Raw genomic sequence first — 15,221 nt, 5'->3', positions numbered from 1 at the left:
GCATTGGTCCTGGAGATAGAATGTTCTGGTGGTGTGATGTAGCACATAAGATGTGTGTCTTCAACAAAAAAAGGTGGGTGGCTGACCTAGCCTCATGTTTATATAGGACTATCCCATGACTTCCAAAACTAATGTTTAATCATGTGGTAGAAGAAGCAAAACATGCACATAGGTCAAAAGCTAGGGTGACTGTGTACTGTACAAGAACTGTCTAATCTGTTGAGGCATGGATATGCGAATTCCCAAAGGCCAAGCAAAAGAAAAACGATTGCATTCCCTTTCCACATTGGTGCATCTCTGGTCTCTGCATTCCTTAAAAAATTATTCAGAGAATGAACAGTCGAGAGGGGGAGTTGCATGTTTGCTTGGCGTCAGCATTTACTGTTGAAAGAAGTGTTGGAAGTACAAGAACAGTAGGGGATTTCAGAGATCTCTCTGGGGGCGAAACGTTGCAGGTGCAGCATTATTAGCTCTTTATGTAGTTAGAGCAGTTCTCAAAATGTTTACTGACAGCTTATAAAGTTAATATTTGTAATCTGCCTTTTGAGACTGAACATGTAGAGTCAATTACAAGATGTGTGAAGCTGGCTTCCAGAAATAAATGGAGTTCTAGTGTATGGGGTGTCTTGCTTTATAAGGAGAGAGACACTTAATATTCAGGAAAAACTGCAGCTGTACAAAACTTTCAGAAGTGAATAATTTCTAAATTCTGCCCCTGTATTTTTGTGAATGGAATTTAAAATATAACATGCCTGTGTTTCTTGTGATGTGCTCTGCTATATACATTATCTTGGGATAATCCAAACTGAATCAGAGCTGCACTGAGAATTTGGAGTTCAGATTTACATCCCAGATCATCTCTGTTAACCAAAGTGCACTGACAAGAAGATGCTAGTTTTCCCCGCTATGACAAGTGACTGGGTTCACATGATGTGACAACCCTTCGTGGGACAAGCCATGGTGGGCTGTCACGTTTTGCGAACCCGGACTGATTCCTCCAGGGTGGCTTGTGTGTGGGCAACAAGCCACCCTAACAACCCATGGCTTGTTTTAGGGATTGTTGTACCTATGATGGATTGGTGTGTCACCTGAACCCAGCACTGCCAACCCGTCATCGGTTGCGGGCATTGGCAAGCGAGCCGCTCGGCAAGAATAGCAGAACCCCCTGCTGCTCTTGCTGAGTGATCTCATCTGTGCCGCAGTGACAGCCCCTCCATTAGTGCCCAAGTGGAACTTTGGAAGGGCTGTTACTCATTTGGCAATCTGTGTGTGTGTGTGTGTGTGTGTGTGTGTGTGTGTCCGTCCTGACATTTGTGCAGAATGGGGGCAATTTTTTTCAGCCCAGGGAATGTGCATAAATGTCTTTGTAAAAAATGTTTTAAAAAATTGGTCAGTTTTTCACAGTTGTGGAGGCACACAGTTACAGCTGTCAAACAATGTATAGCCTTGCCTTGTCTATTGCCTTGTATGCTTTAGCCCTCAAAGGGAACAAAGTGTACTAGGAAACATACAAGGTAATTGACAAGATGGGGTTGCATATATGCTACTTTGACAGCTGATAGGTCACCAGAGGGGTGGGAGGAAGGGGACCACATTGGCCCCTTAGCAAAATTAAAGTGTGGGATTTCCCCTTGGAGGTCCCCCCTTCCATTCCACCCCTCCCCGAGTCTCCCCAAGTCATTTTAAAGGTGATCTCGGGTCTGCCCCATATTCAGAGCTCCTCTTTACTGCAAATGGATACTCCAAAAATGGGGTGGACCCTAGATTACCCTTCAGACAACTTGGGGGAGACAAGGGGAGGGGTGGAATGGAAGGGGGACCCCCAAGGGTAAGTTCCACACTTCAAACCCTGGGGATCAAGTTGCTAAGGGTTTGATCTGATCTCCTTTCCTCAATTAAACAGTTGTCAGTGCGTGCAAATTACCTGCTGATAGGTTGGGGAAATGGGACCAGATCGCACCCTTAGCATAGTTATCCTCAAGTTCTGAAGTGTGGAATGTACCCTTGGGGTCAAAATTGCCCCCTTAGCAAGATGGTCCCCGGGGTTTTAAGTGTTGAGCTGACACTTGGAGCTGACACTTGCTTCTATTCCACACGTCTCCAAGTCTCCAGCAAGTCCTTTTAAGGAAGATCTATTCCTTAAGGGAAGGCAAGATCACCCTTCCCTTTGCCTGGCTCCCATTTGCAGTAGCCGGAGTTGTATATTACATGCTGCAAAGAGTTTGTTCTCTTTGACAGCTGAAACATACAAGGCAATAGGCAAGGCTAGGCTATATATATATATTTTTGACAACTGGAAGGGCACACATGCACAGCTGTGAAAAGCCAACAAAAAATAATAAAGACATTTGTGTGAATGTTGGGGCCCTCCAAAAAATGTTGTGGAACAAAAACAGGGTCATGGTAGGAGCCGGCTGGAGGACCGAACGGGAAGGACAGGGAGAACAATCCACAGTAAGCCTGATTGTCTGTCGGGCTCACGGTGGGTTGTTCCGTGAGCACCCCACACTGCGTAGCTTGTTCGCAGGTTCTTGTGTTGTGCGAACTCACCCCGTGCATCATAGGTGGATGATTTATAATGTGTACTTCTATGTGATGCATCATATCCCAGGTTTGTGACCGTTTTTGAGGAAGCTGGTGCCTGGAAGCATCCTAAAAGAGGCTTCCCTTTTTAAAGAAGGGAGTTCATCATTGTGGATTCTCCACTGAAAACACCTACCTAGGCACCTTATTCTGTTGAAATACAGCATCCAACTGTTAAGAGAGAGGTTTTGCTCAAGATGGAATGTAGTCGGGGGAGAGATTACTTGGGTCTGTTTTTCTAAAGCTTTTCAACTGTTACCATATCTTTCCACCCTTACCCTCCAGGTGCCTGATTGGATCTGAACTGGGGCTTATGTATATATACCAGCTCACTCCACTTCTGTAAAAAAAAAAAAAAAAAAAAAGTGACTGTGACTTTGAATGCAGAATGTCTCTTGATCCTGGGTATTGAACTCTGTTTTGGGTCATTCACAGGAAGGTTGCACATGAGCCTCAAACTAGCTCCCAATCTCATGCATAGAGGTAAGGGAATAAGGCTTGCTTCCTTTTTGTTGTTGTTGTTCAGTCGTGTCTGACTCTTCGTGACCCCATGGACCATAGCACGCCAGGCCTTCCTGTCCTGCGCTCTCTCCCGGAGTGTGCTCAAGTTCATATTCATTGCATTGGTGATGCTATCTAGCCATCTCATCCTCTGCTGTCCCCTTCTCCTTTTGCCTTCAGTCTATCCCAGCATCAGGGTCTTTTCCAGAGAGTTTTCTCTTTGCATTAGGTGGCCAAAATATTTGAGCTTCAGCTTCAGTATCTGTCCTTCCAATGAGCAGTCAGGGTTGATTTCCTTTAGGATTGACTGATTTGACCTCCTTGCAGTCCAGGGGACTCGTAAGAGTCTTCTCCAGCACCACAGTTCAAAAGCATCAATTCTTCGGCGCTCAGCCTTCCTTATAGTCCAGCTCTCACAGCCATACATTACTACTAGGAAAACCATAGCTTTGATTAGACGGACCTTTGTCGGTAAGGTGATATCTCTGCTTCTGACTATGCTGTCTAGGTTTGCCATAGCTTTCCTCCCAAGGAGCAAGTGTCTTTTAATTTCATGGCTACAGTCACCGTCTGCGGTGATCTTGGAGCCCAAGAAAGTAAAATCTGTCACTGCTTCCATTTCTTCCCCTTCTATATGCCAGGAAGTGATGGGGCCAGATGCCATGATCTTCGTTTTTTTAATGTTGAGTTTCAAACCAGCTTTTGCGCTCTCCTCTTTCACCCTCCACAAGAGGCTCTTGAGATCCTCTTCGCTTTCTGCCATTAGGGTGGTATCGTCTGCATATCGGAGGTTGTTGATAATTCTCCCGGCAATCTTAATTCCAACCTGTGATTCATCCAACCCGGCGTTTCTCATGATGTACTCTGCATATAAGTTAAATAAGCAGGGCGACAATATGCAGCCTTGTCATACTCCTTTCCCAATTTTGAACCACTTGGTTGTTCCATGTCTGGTTCTTACTGTTGCTTCTTGACCCTCGTACAGGTTTCTCAGGAGACAGGTAAGGTGGTCTGGTACTCTCATCACTTTAAGAGTTTGCCACAGTTGTGATCCACACAATCAAAGGCTTTAGCGTAGTCAATGAAGCAGAAATAAGTAAGATGGTCATGCTGGAATTCTCTTTTTCTGGAATTCTCTTGCTTTCTCCATGATCCAGCGAATGTTGGCGATTTGATCTCTAGTTCCTCTGCCTCTTCGAAACCCAGCTTGTACTTCTGGTAGTTCTCGGTTCGCATACTGCTGAAGCCTAGCTTGTAGGATTTTGAGCATCACCTTGCTGACATGTGAAATGAGCGCAATTGTACGGTAGTTTGAATACTCTTTGGCGTTGCCCTTCTTTGGAATTGGAATGTAAACTGACCTTTTCCAGTCTTGCGGCCATTGTTGAGTGTTCCAAATTTGTTGGCATATTGAATGCAGCACTTTAACAGCATCATCTTTTAGGATTTTAAATAGCTCAGCTGGAATACTGTCATCTCCACTAGCTTTGTTGTTACTAATGCTTCCTAAGGCCCACCTGACTTCACTCTCGAGGATGTCCGGCTCAAGTTCAGTGACCGCACTATCATGGCTATCAGGGACATTCAGATCTTTCCTGTATAGTTCTTCTGTGTATTCTTTCCACCTCTTCTTAATGTCATCTGCTTCTGTTAGGTCCCTGCCTTCTTTGTCCTTTATCATGCCCGTCTTTGCACAAAACGTTCCCTTGAGATCTCCGATTTTCTTGAAGAGATCTCTAGTCTTTCCCATTCTGTTGTTTTCCTCGATTTCTTTGCATTGTTCATTTAAGAAGGCCTTCTTGTCTCTCCTTGCTATTCTCTGGAACTCTGCATTCAGTTGGATATATCTTCCGCTTTCTCCCTTGCTTTTGGCTTCCCTTCTTTCGTCAGCTACTTGTAAAGCCTCATCAGACAGCCACTTGGCTTTCTTGCATTTCTTTTTCTTTGGGATGGTTTTCGTTGCTGCCTCCTGAACAATGTTACGGACCTCCGTCCATAGTTCCTCAGGCACTCTGTCTATCAGGTCTAATCCCTGAAATCTATTCCTCACCTCCACTGTATATTCATAGGGGATATGATTTAGGTCATACCGGAATGGTTTAGTGGTTTTCCCTACGTTCTTCAATTTAAGCCGAAATTTTGCAACAAGAAGCTCATGATCTGAGCCACATTCATCTCCAGGTCTTGTTTTTACTGACTGTATAGAGCTTCTCCATCTTTGGCTGCAAAGGACATAATCAATCTGATTTCGATATTGACCATCTGGTGATGTCCATGTGTAGAGTCATCTCTTGTGCTGTTGGAAAAGAGTGTTTGCTATGATCAGCGTGTTCTCTTGGCAAAACTCTATGAGTGCTACTCCATTTCCTCTCAGGCATTCTTGCCCACAGTAGGAGATATGATGGTCACCTGAATTAAATTCGCCCATGCCTGTCCATTTTAGTTCGCTGATTCCCAGGATGTCGATGTTCAATCTTGCCATCTCATGTTTGACCACCTCCAGCTTACCTTGATTCATTGATCTGACATTCCAGGTTCCTAAACAATATTGTTCTTTACAGCATCGGATTTTCTTTTCAACACCAGACCCATCCACAGCTGAGTGTCTTTTCGGCTTTGGCCCAGCCGCTTCACTCTTTCTGGCGCTACTTGGAAATTTCCTCTGCTCTTCCCCAGTAGTATATTGGACACCTTCCGCCCTGAGGGGCTCATCTTCTGGCGTCATCTCTTTTAGCCTTGTGATACGTTCCATGGGGTTTTCTTGGCAAGAATACTGGAGTGGGTTGCCATTTCCTTCTCCAGTGGACCACATTTTGTCAGAACTCTCTTCCATGACCTGTCTGTCCTGGGTGGCCCTGCACGGCATAGTTTATGGCTTCACTGAGTTACGCAAGCCCCTTCGCCACAACAAGGCAGTGATCCATGAAGGGGTTGCTTCCTTTTACCAATTTCTAAAATAGACTTTGTCAAGATAACAGCATGTGTAACTGTAAATACCTAAGCAGCATGACCATCTTACCTACTTTCATGGGTTCTTTTTTTTCATCTAAGAGGAAGCTTTCCCCTTAGTGCTGTTATTCTAGAATTACAAGCATTCTGAAGTAGTCCCATTTTGGGGGGAGAAAGGCAGGGTACAGATCAAAGCAATAAATAAATAGTGCTTAAAACAAGGAGTTACATTTTAGCAAATTAAAAAAAGAGTAAATATATGAACCACAACATCCTCCAATCCAGATGTCAAAACAGTTATTGAAATTTCCCCCATCATCTGCTATTCCTTTTTGTTTGTTTGTTCACCATTTTAAAAACATGTTTTGAGAAATACAGTGACTGGGGGAAACGGAAATATGACAGAAGTTACAATATCCACTTGAAGGAGGAAAATAGGGCCATATCCAACTCAACAGCTGTATTGCTCTAGTTTTTTACACCATTTGGTAATCAATCCCAGCAAATCTTTAATATGGGCTGTGAATGACTGATCTTCATGCACTACAATAAATCTGTTCGTCCTTTAAGGTGTTATAAGACTTCTGTGCTTGAACGTGTAGGTGGAGGAATGATTAGATGGCTGAGTGAATTTTTTTTTATAGTCTTGGTTGAATGAAACTTCCAAATGTTTATCTTTGTATTGAGAAGAGTTTTGTGGAAAGTGTTTTACTTGTATCCAGCATGCTTCCTCTGCATCTCCCTTCAGGAAAAGGTTCACTTATAAGTCAGCTTGAATTGTTTCCTTCACTGATTGACCTTCTAGACAGAATGGAAATATCTAGCCTGCTTTTTGGCTAATGTGAAAACTGGTGTGCAGTAGAAGATGTGGCTGGAAGGAGGGGAGAAGTAATATTTCATGCTTCAGAACTCCCACACCATTAGCATTCTGCAGTGTGCTTATTCTTTAGCTTATTTTGGTTTCATAATTGGGGTGTTTTAAAAGTCAGGATAAAAATATTTATATTACTTTATATTTTTGTTTTAAATACATTGGATTTGTTAGCCACGTGTTTGCCGGAGAAGTGGGATATAAATACTTTTAAAGCAAGACATATAGTAGCGCTGTGGGGTTTGAGGTAGACAAGTCTGTATCTGCTTACAGTCCTAGGTGGCTGGTTTTGTTTTTTCAGCTGACCAAGGTTCATGAGAATTTGTTCAGTTCTTAGATGTATGGCATTGCTCCAAGATCTGAGCCATCAAAATCTGTGGTCTTTGAGCTGTGGGATAGCAGCAGGGGAGAAGAGAGGCAAGACAAATGGAACTCTGAAAACCTCTCCAGTTTATTTCCCATGGAGAGAAGCTCCATCTGAACTGGTGGGAGAACTGTGCAGCATTGAGTTCCATAGCCCTGCCTGGGCTGACTCATTTTCTTGTCTTTGATATTCCTCACTGTTGCTGTGTAGAGTGTGAGTTTCCACACAGCTTGACACTTCCTGATGGCCTGTCCTGTCCCACTATGTTAACGAGGGAAGGGGGAAGAAAGAAAATGGAAGTTACTGTCTGATGTTATGCATGTTTACTTGGTAGTAAACCTGACTAAGTTCAATGGCTATTACTTGGGAATGAGTATGCCCAGGATTGCACCCTTGGTGTTCTTGGACCTAATATCAGATTTCCATAAGTTACTCCTACTGACAAGCTCCTGTTAAAAGCTGGCTTCTGAGTATAGTAGGATTTACAAGCCATTATGGTTAATACTATTATTGGGAAAAGGGTTTTCTAGTGCCTGGCTTCAGGGCAAGTGTGGCGGTAATTAACTGTGTTTATTTGAAGGTCTGTGAGAGTTCACATGGGGTTTATATGACTTTCTCTTGTTTAAACAGCCTTGTAAAACCGCATTTTAAAGATTAGTACTCTTCTAATAACATTCATTATATCAACCTAAGTTTTTATGGAGTTCCTGAGCAGGATGAATTAGTCTGCTATGAACCCTTGAACTTTTTTACTGTTTGCTCTCATACCAGTAGCTTTTAGTACCCCCTTATTTGGGGGTTACTTGTTTTGTAAGTTCACACAAAAATGGCAGAAAAGACTTAGAGTATCAAAAGAAAAACCCCAGTATGGCCTTTCCCCTACACCCTTAAGAACCCAGCATCTATTCTTCCTCTTTTTCTTTCTTTCCCTTCTACCCCCAACCTCATTACCACTAGAATGACTGTTAATACATAGTTAGACTATTTAGGCCATCTACACCAGTAGTGTCTACTTTGGCAAAAAAAAAAACCCAACTTCCTTTCCCACTGAGGTCATCTAGCAATATGCATCTGTCTGTGACCTGGCTAGGAATAGCAAATTGCACTTGTGAACTTCTCTTTTGACATCCTTAATAAGGCCAAGTGAAATAGCCTTGAGCTGAATGTGTTGACTTGTCTGCTTGAATGAAGTGCTGGATTATGACCAGGTTTCAACAGACACCATCAGACTGGTTTACATTTGGTTTGTATTAGCCAAGTTTATCTGTGTTTACATGGACGGTTTAGAAAAAAGAAATCAAGAAAAAAGCAATTAGGGTAGTAAAATAGTAGTGGTACTTCTTGAACATATTTGTTACCTTTGCATTGTTTCTGTTCCGTTTTCTGCTATGCTGTTATCACCACATGAGGAAATTGCCGCAACTCTATACTTTAGTGGCTAACCTCTCCATCTATAAAATTGAAATAATGCATCTGTTTCCCTGGAGAAGATATTAAGTTTAGATTAAATTTTTGAGCCCTCTACGAGAAAAATAAATACAGCAGTAAAGCCATATTTGGGAATGTTGTATTAACGTTGAGGTTTGCTTGTTGTAATTTCCAGGTATGCTGTTCTCTGTGGTCAATTCTCAGAACATGAAAGTATACAAAAACGCATTCAAGCAGGGTATGTTTTTAAGGTAAGCTTTTTGTACATCTTAAAGGGTTTTTATTGCAAGGGAAGAATATAGGATGTTGTGTTGACAAGTCCTAGGAGCATGGTAGGAAGGACACCAAAGATGGCATAAGACTGAGTTGCAAAGAGGATGTCCAACTTAATATAATCATGGCTTGCCTAAGGCTAACAAGTTTGTGGCTGAGGTGATTCTGACATCTCTGGCACCCTTTCTCTCTCTTATATATGCACATGTGGGGACTGTTTTCCCATGGTGCTATTCTGCACTCCAGAGGAGTGTTTATTTGTGAATCAAGCATCTGGGGAGCAGGCAGTAGAATGGATCTCTTATTCCCCACTTGACCCACAGAATTAGTTCTTCCCATGTTGTTTGGTTCTGTCATGTGTGTGTGTTCCTGTGTGGGCTCGCTCTCTCTCTCTCTTTCTCTCTCTCTCTCTCTCTCTCTCACTCACTCACCAGTGGATGTGGGATCACAGTAGGAAAGCTGTTCCCATCCACTGTGTGTGTGTGTGTGTGTGTGTGTGTAAGAGGAGACATTTAAAAAGCTTGAGTAGGCATAAAAACAAAAATGCTGGCCTTGCCCCTTAAAATCTCTTAAAACACATTGTAAGGTGATGAAAAGACAACTTGAACTTTCTTTGTCTTTGGTATAGACCCTGGCATCTGGGATGGGGGAGAGTATTATTTAGTTTCATTCAGTGATAAGAACTTAACAAATTTGCACTTCCCAAATCAGTTTGCGAACTGGAATGCAATTATCATTCGGTATTTTTACTTGTCGGTATTTTGTGATGCTGTTCCCTGAACAAAAAAATGTATATGTTAGGGAAAAGTGTGCATGCATATGCACACTTGTTGGGAGAAAGTACAAAACAGCATTATTTAAGGGAAAACTGCTGCAAAAATGCGTACAGTAGGAAAAATGTATACAAAAATGCATGTCCTAAGAGCAATGCATACAATTTTTTAAAAGTTGCAAACTGATGTGGAAATGGGACAGAACAAACTGAAGATTGGAATAATGAGAAACTGTAATTGATAAATTTGTCCATCCCTAACTAATATTTGCAAATTCTGTATTATCAGCTTTTGATAGATTTACTGCTTTCATTAAAATAAGTAGAATTCTTCCATATAACATTTGTGCTCTATAGTGGGATTGCAGGGTTTCCCCGAAATGCAGCCTTCTGGGTTTACGTTTCTAATCGTGCTTAACAAATGAAATGTCTCTTTTTGCTGTTTGTCTCTTTAGAAACATGTAGACAAAGCAATAGCTCTGAAACCAGATGACCCCAAATCTTACTATCTCTTGGGCCGGTGGTGTTACCAGGTAAATTATTTTCTTCAGTATGTATTTCTGGAATCCACAGAACATCATACTCAATTATTTTGTCTAGGTATGGAATAAAATAGGTTTGTTGAATGCCTTAGGTTACTTCTGTTTTAATTGTCCAGATTGTTGTGCAACTGTCAACTACTGATAAGATCTTCACAAAATGTACAGCGTCATTGATTGGTTCAGTAGCTCAAATTATTGCTTTTTCTTTGTTGCAGATGGGTGCAACTGCAGTGTTAGCGTCTGTCATGTCACAAAATCCTGTTGTGCCGCATAGTTCTAAACTGAAAGGCGAAATCTGTCTTACAGCCCCTCCCTGTTTCTTTCTATGTTTTGTAAATGATAGTGCAGAGTTGACATTGATCTGAAGCAATATCACTGATGGGTGAGGAGTAAGCTAAATTAGAATCTTTGCAGTGAGATGCTGTATAGAAGTGCAGTGGCTCCATAATGCACACACACATCTCTGATGATGGAAGCTAATGGCATCTGACATCATTCAATAGTCCAAAAAATCTAAGCACAATAAAGCATTTTAAGCAGAACCTAGTAGTTGACGAAGCAGGCTTCCCTCAGTAATGAGGGATGGCCACTTGAAGCATCTGGGGAGCAGGCAGTAGAATGGATCTCTTATTCCCCACCTCTGTTTTAATTGTCCAGATTGTTGTGCAACTGTCAACTACTGATAAGATCTTCACAAAATGGACAGCGTCATTGATTGGTTCAGTAGCTCAAATTATTGCTGATTTATGGAATCATTGCTGATTTATGGAATCAGCACAAACTCTTTAAAATGTGTATGCAGGCACCAGGCACAAATAAATCATTTTGCATTGACGGACTTTGTGTCCCAAATTTGCCTAACACAGATTTTGTTCTGTGTGGCAAATAGTTTAGGACCGGAGTAAGGTGAGTCTGATGACTGGAGAGATTTATACTATCATCACCCACTGCTACTGTTCATCCAATTACTATCTTGAACCTATGTTTGCTGTGTAGTGAATGTAAATCTGATGTTGTAAGATATGTTATTGTAAGATATATATTATGGTTCAGTGTAGAAACTGATCCAGGCCTGCTCTTGGCCATATGCACTTATCCCAAAGGTGTGCATGTTTTGTTTTATGAATATGTGATATATTAAAACCTATAATTTGTGATGTTTAAGGGACCCATTTTTAATTAAACAAGTTAAAATTGTGTAAGAACAATTTTGTAAAACCTATCTTCTATTGAAATATAACTGTTCTTTGTATCAGTAGATGGCTTTAAATTACATTCAGGCCTTATGCATTGTCCCTGCATGTTCTATATTTGCAACGTTATCTTCATGATTTATTACTTGGATCTTTTTTGTTTCATTCATTCATTCTTTCTTTCCTTCTTTCCCTTTCCTCTAAAGAGGGAAACAAATATTTTGCTGAAAGCAGATCTTCCAAGTTGTGAGAAACCAAGATCCTAGGTAGTTTTTAGCTCCTGATTTAGTGCTTTGGTCATATTAGTAGATTGGGGTGGGGTGGGGGGGAGTGAACGCAAAGGGATCATGAAAGGAAAAGCATGAGTTGCAGGCTACTCGTGCTATTACTTTCCCCATACTTTTACTCCAGTAAAGACCATCATGCTCTAGTCTTTTGAACACACATGGATGTGATTAAGGATATTTTGGCGCACTCCAGGGCTTCTGCATGGAGCATATCTGTATAATCCCTTGCATGTGTTATTCTTCTGCTCCTTTATCACAGACTGGTGCAGGTATTACAAAAAGCACGTCATCTGCTTTATATTTTTCAATGGAGTACTTAATGGAAGTCAGTGCCATCAGTGTGAATTTTGAGTGTGTCTGGAAAAAGCAAGCATTTTGGTGTGATTTTGTTTTTGATGGAACGGAGATATTCTGGTTAAAATGAATCTTCTAGCATGCAGGAGGATTATGTTGTGGCCTTCATCTTCATGCTCTGTGTGCAGAGATCCCTCCACTTATTGTAAATACAGGTGGAATTTTGTGTTAAAAGCATAGGGACCAAACCCATCAGTCCTAGCATTTAATACAACAAGGGTAGGCCTGTCTTGTAATGTGGGCTGTCAGTCTTAATCTTGAGTCATTCCAGCCATTGGCAGTGTCTTCACAAGGTCCATTTAGAGTACGAGGCTGTTGGAACCAATCAGGCTTCACCTTTGGTTACCTAAGCTATTAGTTCTTTGGTGTAAAAGCCTGTTGGACATTCATGAAAGATTGCACCATTTAACACCCATTCTTTCAGTAGTCAGTGGTGGTTCAAAGCACATATTAAGAATCTTACATAATTCTTTCACTTATTGAACAAAATAGCTGAAGGAACCAAGGTGGTTACTACAGTGACAGACATCAGAAGCAGATGTCCAGGCAATGTTGGCATTCTGCCCCCACTTTCAACTCCTAGCACAGCCAAACATGGTTGCAGTTTGATTTAGCGGTGTTGGGCAGCAAAGTAGACGATCAAATACGGGTGTAATAAACATACATTCACAACACCATTGCTATATGGCAAGCGTGGGGAACATGTTTTAGCTGTGTGTGGGGGAATGGAATGGGCAGGGCTACACCCACTGACATTGCTCCACCCACTGACATTGCTCCACCCATTGTGCCTTTCTCCATGCTGAGAGAGGCACAGAGAAAGGCACTTAGCTCCAGCCAAGTCCCTGGCTTTGTGCACTGTGCGTCTTCCCACAGTGGGGTGGCGTGCAGTGAGCAAACGGTCTCTGGCAGCAGCTCTTACTCCCAGTGGTGGCCAAATCCCCTGCTGCCCGCATCCCTACTTTCGCTGCCAACAGAGGGGGAGCAACATACAGGGGAATCCCTGCTGTTTTCTCTGATCTGTGATTGAAGAGAACCCCAGGGATTCTTCCATGGGGCAGGTCTTGGAGGCCAAGCCCTGCTCCCTGGAGGAATCGAAAGAGGATCCGCAGGTCGGATGAGAAACATCTGCAGGCTGAAGGTTCCCCAGGCCTGCTATATGGGATGGCAGTGGAGGAACATCAACCTCTGCTTCTCAGTGTGTCACCTCTAGAGCACAGGAATGCTGGTGGGCTAGCTCATTTTTACCCTAGTGACAGTCCTCTTTGCTAATTGAAGGAGTGGTTATACTACCTACCGCTATGCACTTAAGGTAACATGTGACATGGGCGCTTCACATGGAGGACCGTAAGTGTACAATTCTATCTTCACTTGGTCTCACTGCCAGCTTTTTTTAAGGTGAAAAACTGCAAATCAGGCCTCTGGCCTCCATGCACAGGTCTCCATGTGGAGCCCGTGCCTTTACATACTTGGTGTTCCTCTACCATGCAAAGGAGGATCGCTAGCTGGATAAGCATATAAAATAGCTTGTGCTGGCTGTTGGGTTTGAGTAGTAAATTTGTTTAACTTTTCTTATGCAGGTCTCTCACCTCGGATGGTTGGAAAGGAAAACTGCTTCTGCTTTGTATGAAGAACCCCCTACAGCCAGTGTCCAAGATGCACTGCAGAACTTCTTAAAGGTCCTAACAATTGAGCAAAGCACTGAACTAGCTAGTATAACAGTTTTGCACAAACAGAAGCAACTAGAATGCTGAACATTTTCAACAACCTCATATATACACCTGTAATGGTGTCAAGTACATGGGAGCAACAGTAAGGGGAGCTGCCATGTTGTGCTTCTGCCTGAGCAGCCTGATAGACCTTTTGTCTGTGCCTCCCTGAGGAGTGGCACAGTGAAGCAGCCATCCTCCATCTTCATAAAGACACTATGTTTAACAAAGGGTTAGATGCAATAAGTGCGGTTTATTGAATACTGTTAGTTACATCACTAGTCAGTCAACCCCCCAAAGTAGTTTTCTTTCAGGGCAAGGAGTTACGTCTCTTACTCCTGGTTGAGGGATTAGATAAATGTAGGTTATGGCCTTTGTCTGGGAAATAAGGAGTTGGGAGGCTCCCCTTTTCCAGTTTTTCCTGTAGTCACTCTAAAGCACACGGCTTCTCATTCTCTGCTCTCCTTCTAGGCTCTGCAGGTGTAGGTAAGTGAAGTTCAGTATAGGATCTCTGGGGATGTAGCTGTTAGAGGTGGTCAGAGCAAGCCCTCTTCCTCCATTTCCACAGAGCCTGGCCTGAATTGCTCTCGTCTGCCTGTCCCTAATGGCTGCTCCACCTTCCAACCGAGGCTTTTCTTCTCCCAGAGGTCCCTTTCCCTCCTCCTTTCTACTTGCCTTTGTGTTCTTTTTTCCCTCTACTACACAGTCGTCTTATCACTAGTCTCTCCGTCCAGCCACCTCCTCTTCCAAACTCCTCAGTCACTCCTGGCTTGACTTTTCCTTCCTCCTTCTGTCCCCACAGCCCCTGCTATGCTACTTCTCTGCCTTTTCTGTCTCAGCCCCACCCTGCTTGATAAGCTGCAGTGTCTCTGGCCAGCCAGCCTGAGGAGCTGTCATGGTCTGTTCCTTGCAGCCATTGCCCCTGTTTGGAGCCTTGAGGAACTGGTCGGTCCCAGTGGTTCCCCACACCTTTGCTTAACTTCAGCTGCAAATCAGTCATATTTTATGACTCATTAGAACAACTTTTTTTGTTTTGTTTTACTAGTCACTTACCTTAATGAAAGATAACAAATTTTTGCTTGATTTTTTAAACAGTCAACTCTCTTACAGTGTTAAATCTATAATTCTGACTCCCAAGAAATAAACAATTTAGGTTTTTATTGTTGTTACAATTGTATACCACAGTTGGAATGGCATTCTAGCCTTACACTAGGGGTTGAGAGAGGGTGACTTGGCCAAGACCCCAAAGTGAACTTCATAGCTGAGCAGAGTTTTCAGCCTGTGCCTCCCACATTCCAGCTCAACATTAACCACTGTGCTGCACTTTCAAACTCTAAAGGGGACGGGGGCAGAATGTAGATCTCCAGATGTTTTGGACTACAACTCCCCAAAGCC

General features: G+C 42.6%; 1 protein-coding gene across 7 annotated transcripts in view; it reads left to right on the top strand.

Annotated features, from left to right (window-relative positions):
• Window positions 1–15,221, top strand: part of RMDN3 (regulator of microtubule dynamics 3) — a 62,060-nt gene that overhangs the window by 24,989 nt on the left and 21,850 nt on the right. For all 7 annotated transcript variants that reach the window (XM_084845521.1, XM_084845492.1, XM_084845502.1 and 4 more), the window contains exons 8-10: window positions 8,872–8,947; window positions 10,197–10,274; window positions 13,698–13,796. In XM_084845521.1, coding sequence (XP_084701647.1) covers window positions 8,872–8,947; window positions 10,197–10,274; window positions 13,698–13,796 — 253 coding nt within the window. The remainder of the gene's footprint in view (window positions 1–8,871; window positions 8,948–10,196; window positions 10,275–13,697; window positions 13,797–15,221) is intronic.

Source organism: Heloderma suspectum, chromosome 1, assembly GCF_057233095.1.
Source record: "Heloderma suspectum isolate Gila_16-S chromosome 1, 16-S_ref, whole genome shotgun sequence".
NCBI lineage: Eukaryota > Metazoa > Chordata > Lepidosauria > Squamata > Helodermatidae > Heloderma > Heloderma suspectum.
Note: the sequence above shows the minus strand (reverse complement) of the source record. Positions and strands in the feature narration are given on the sequence as shown.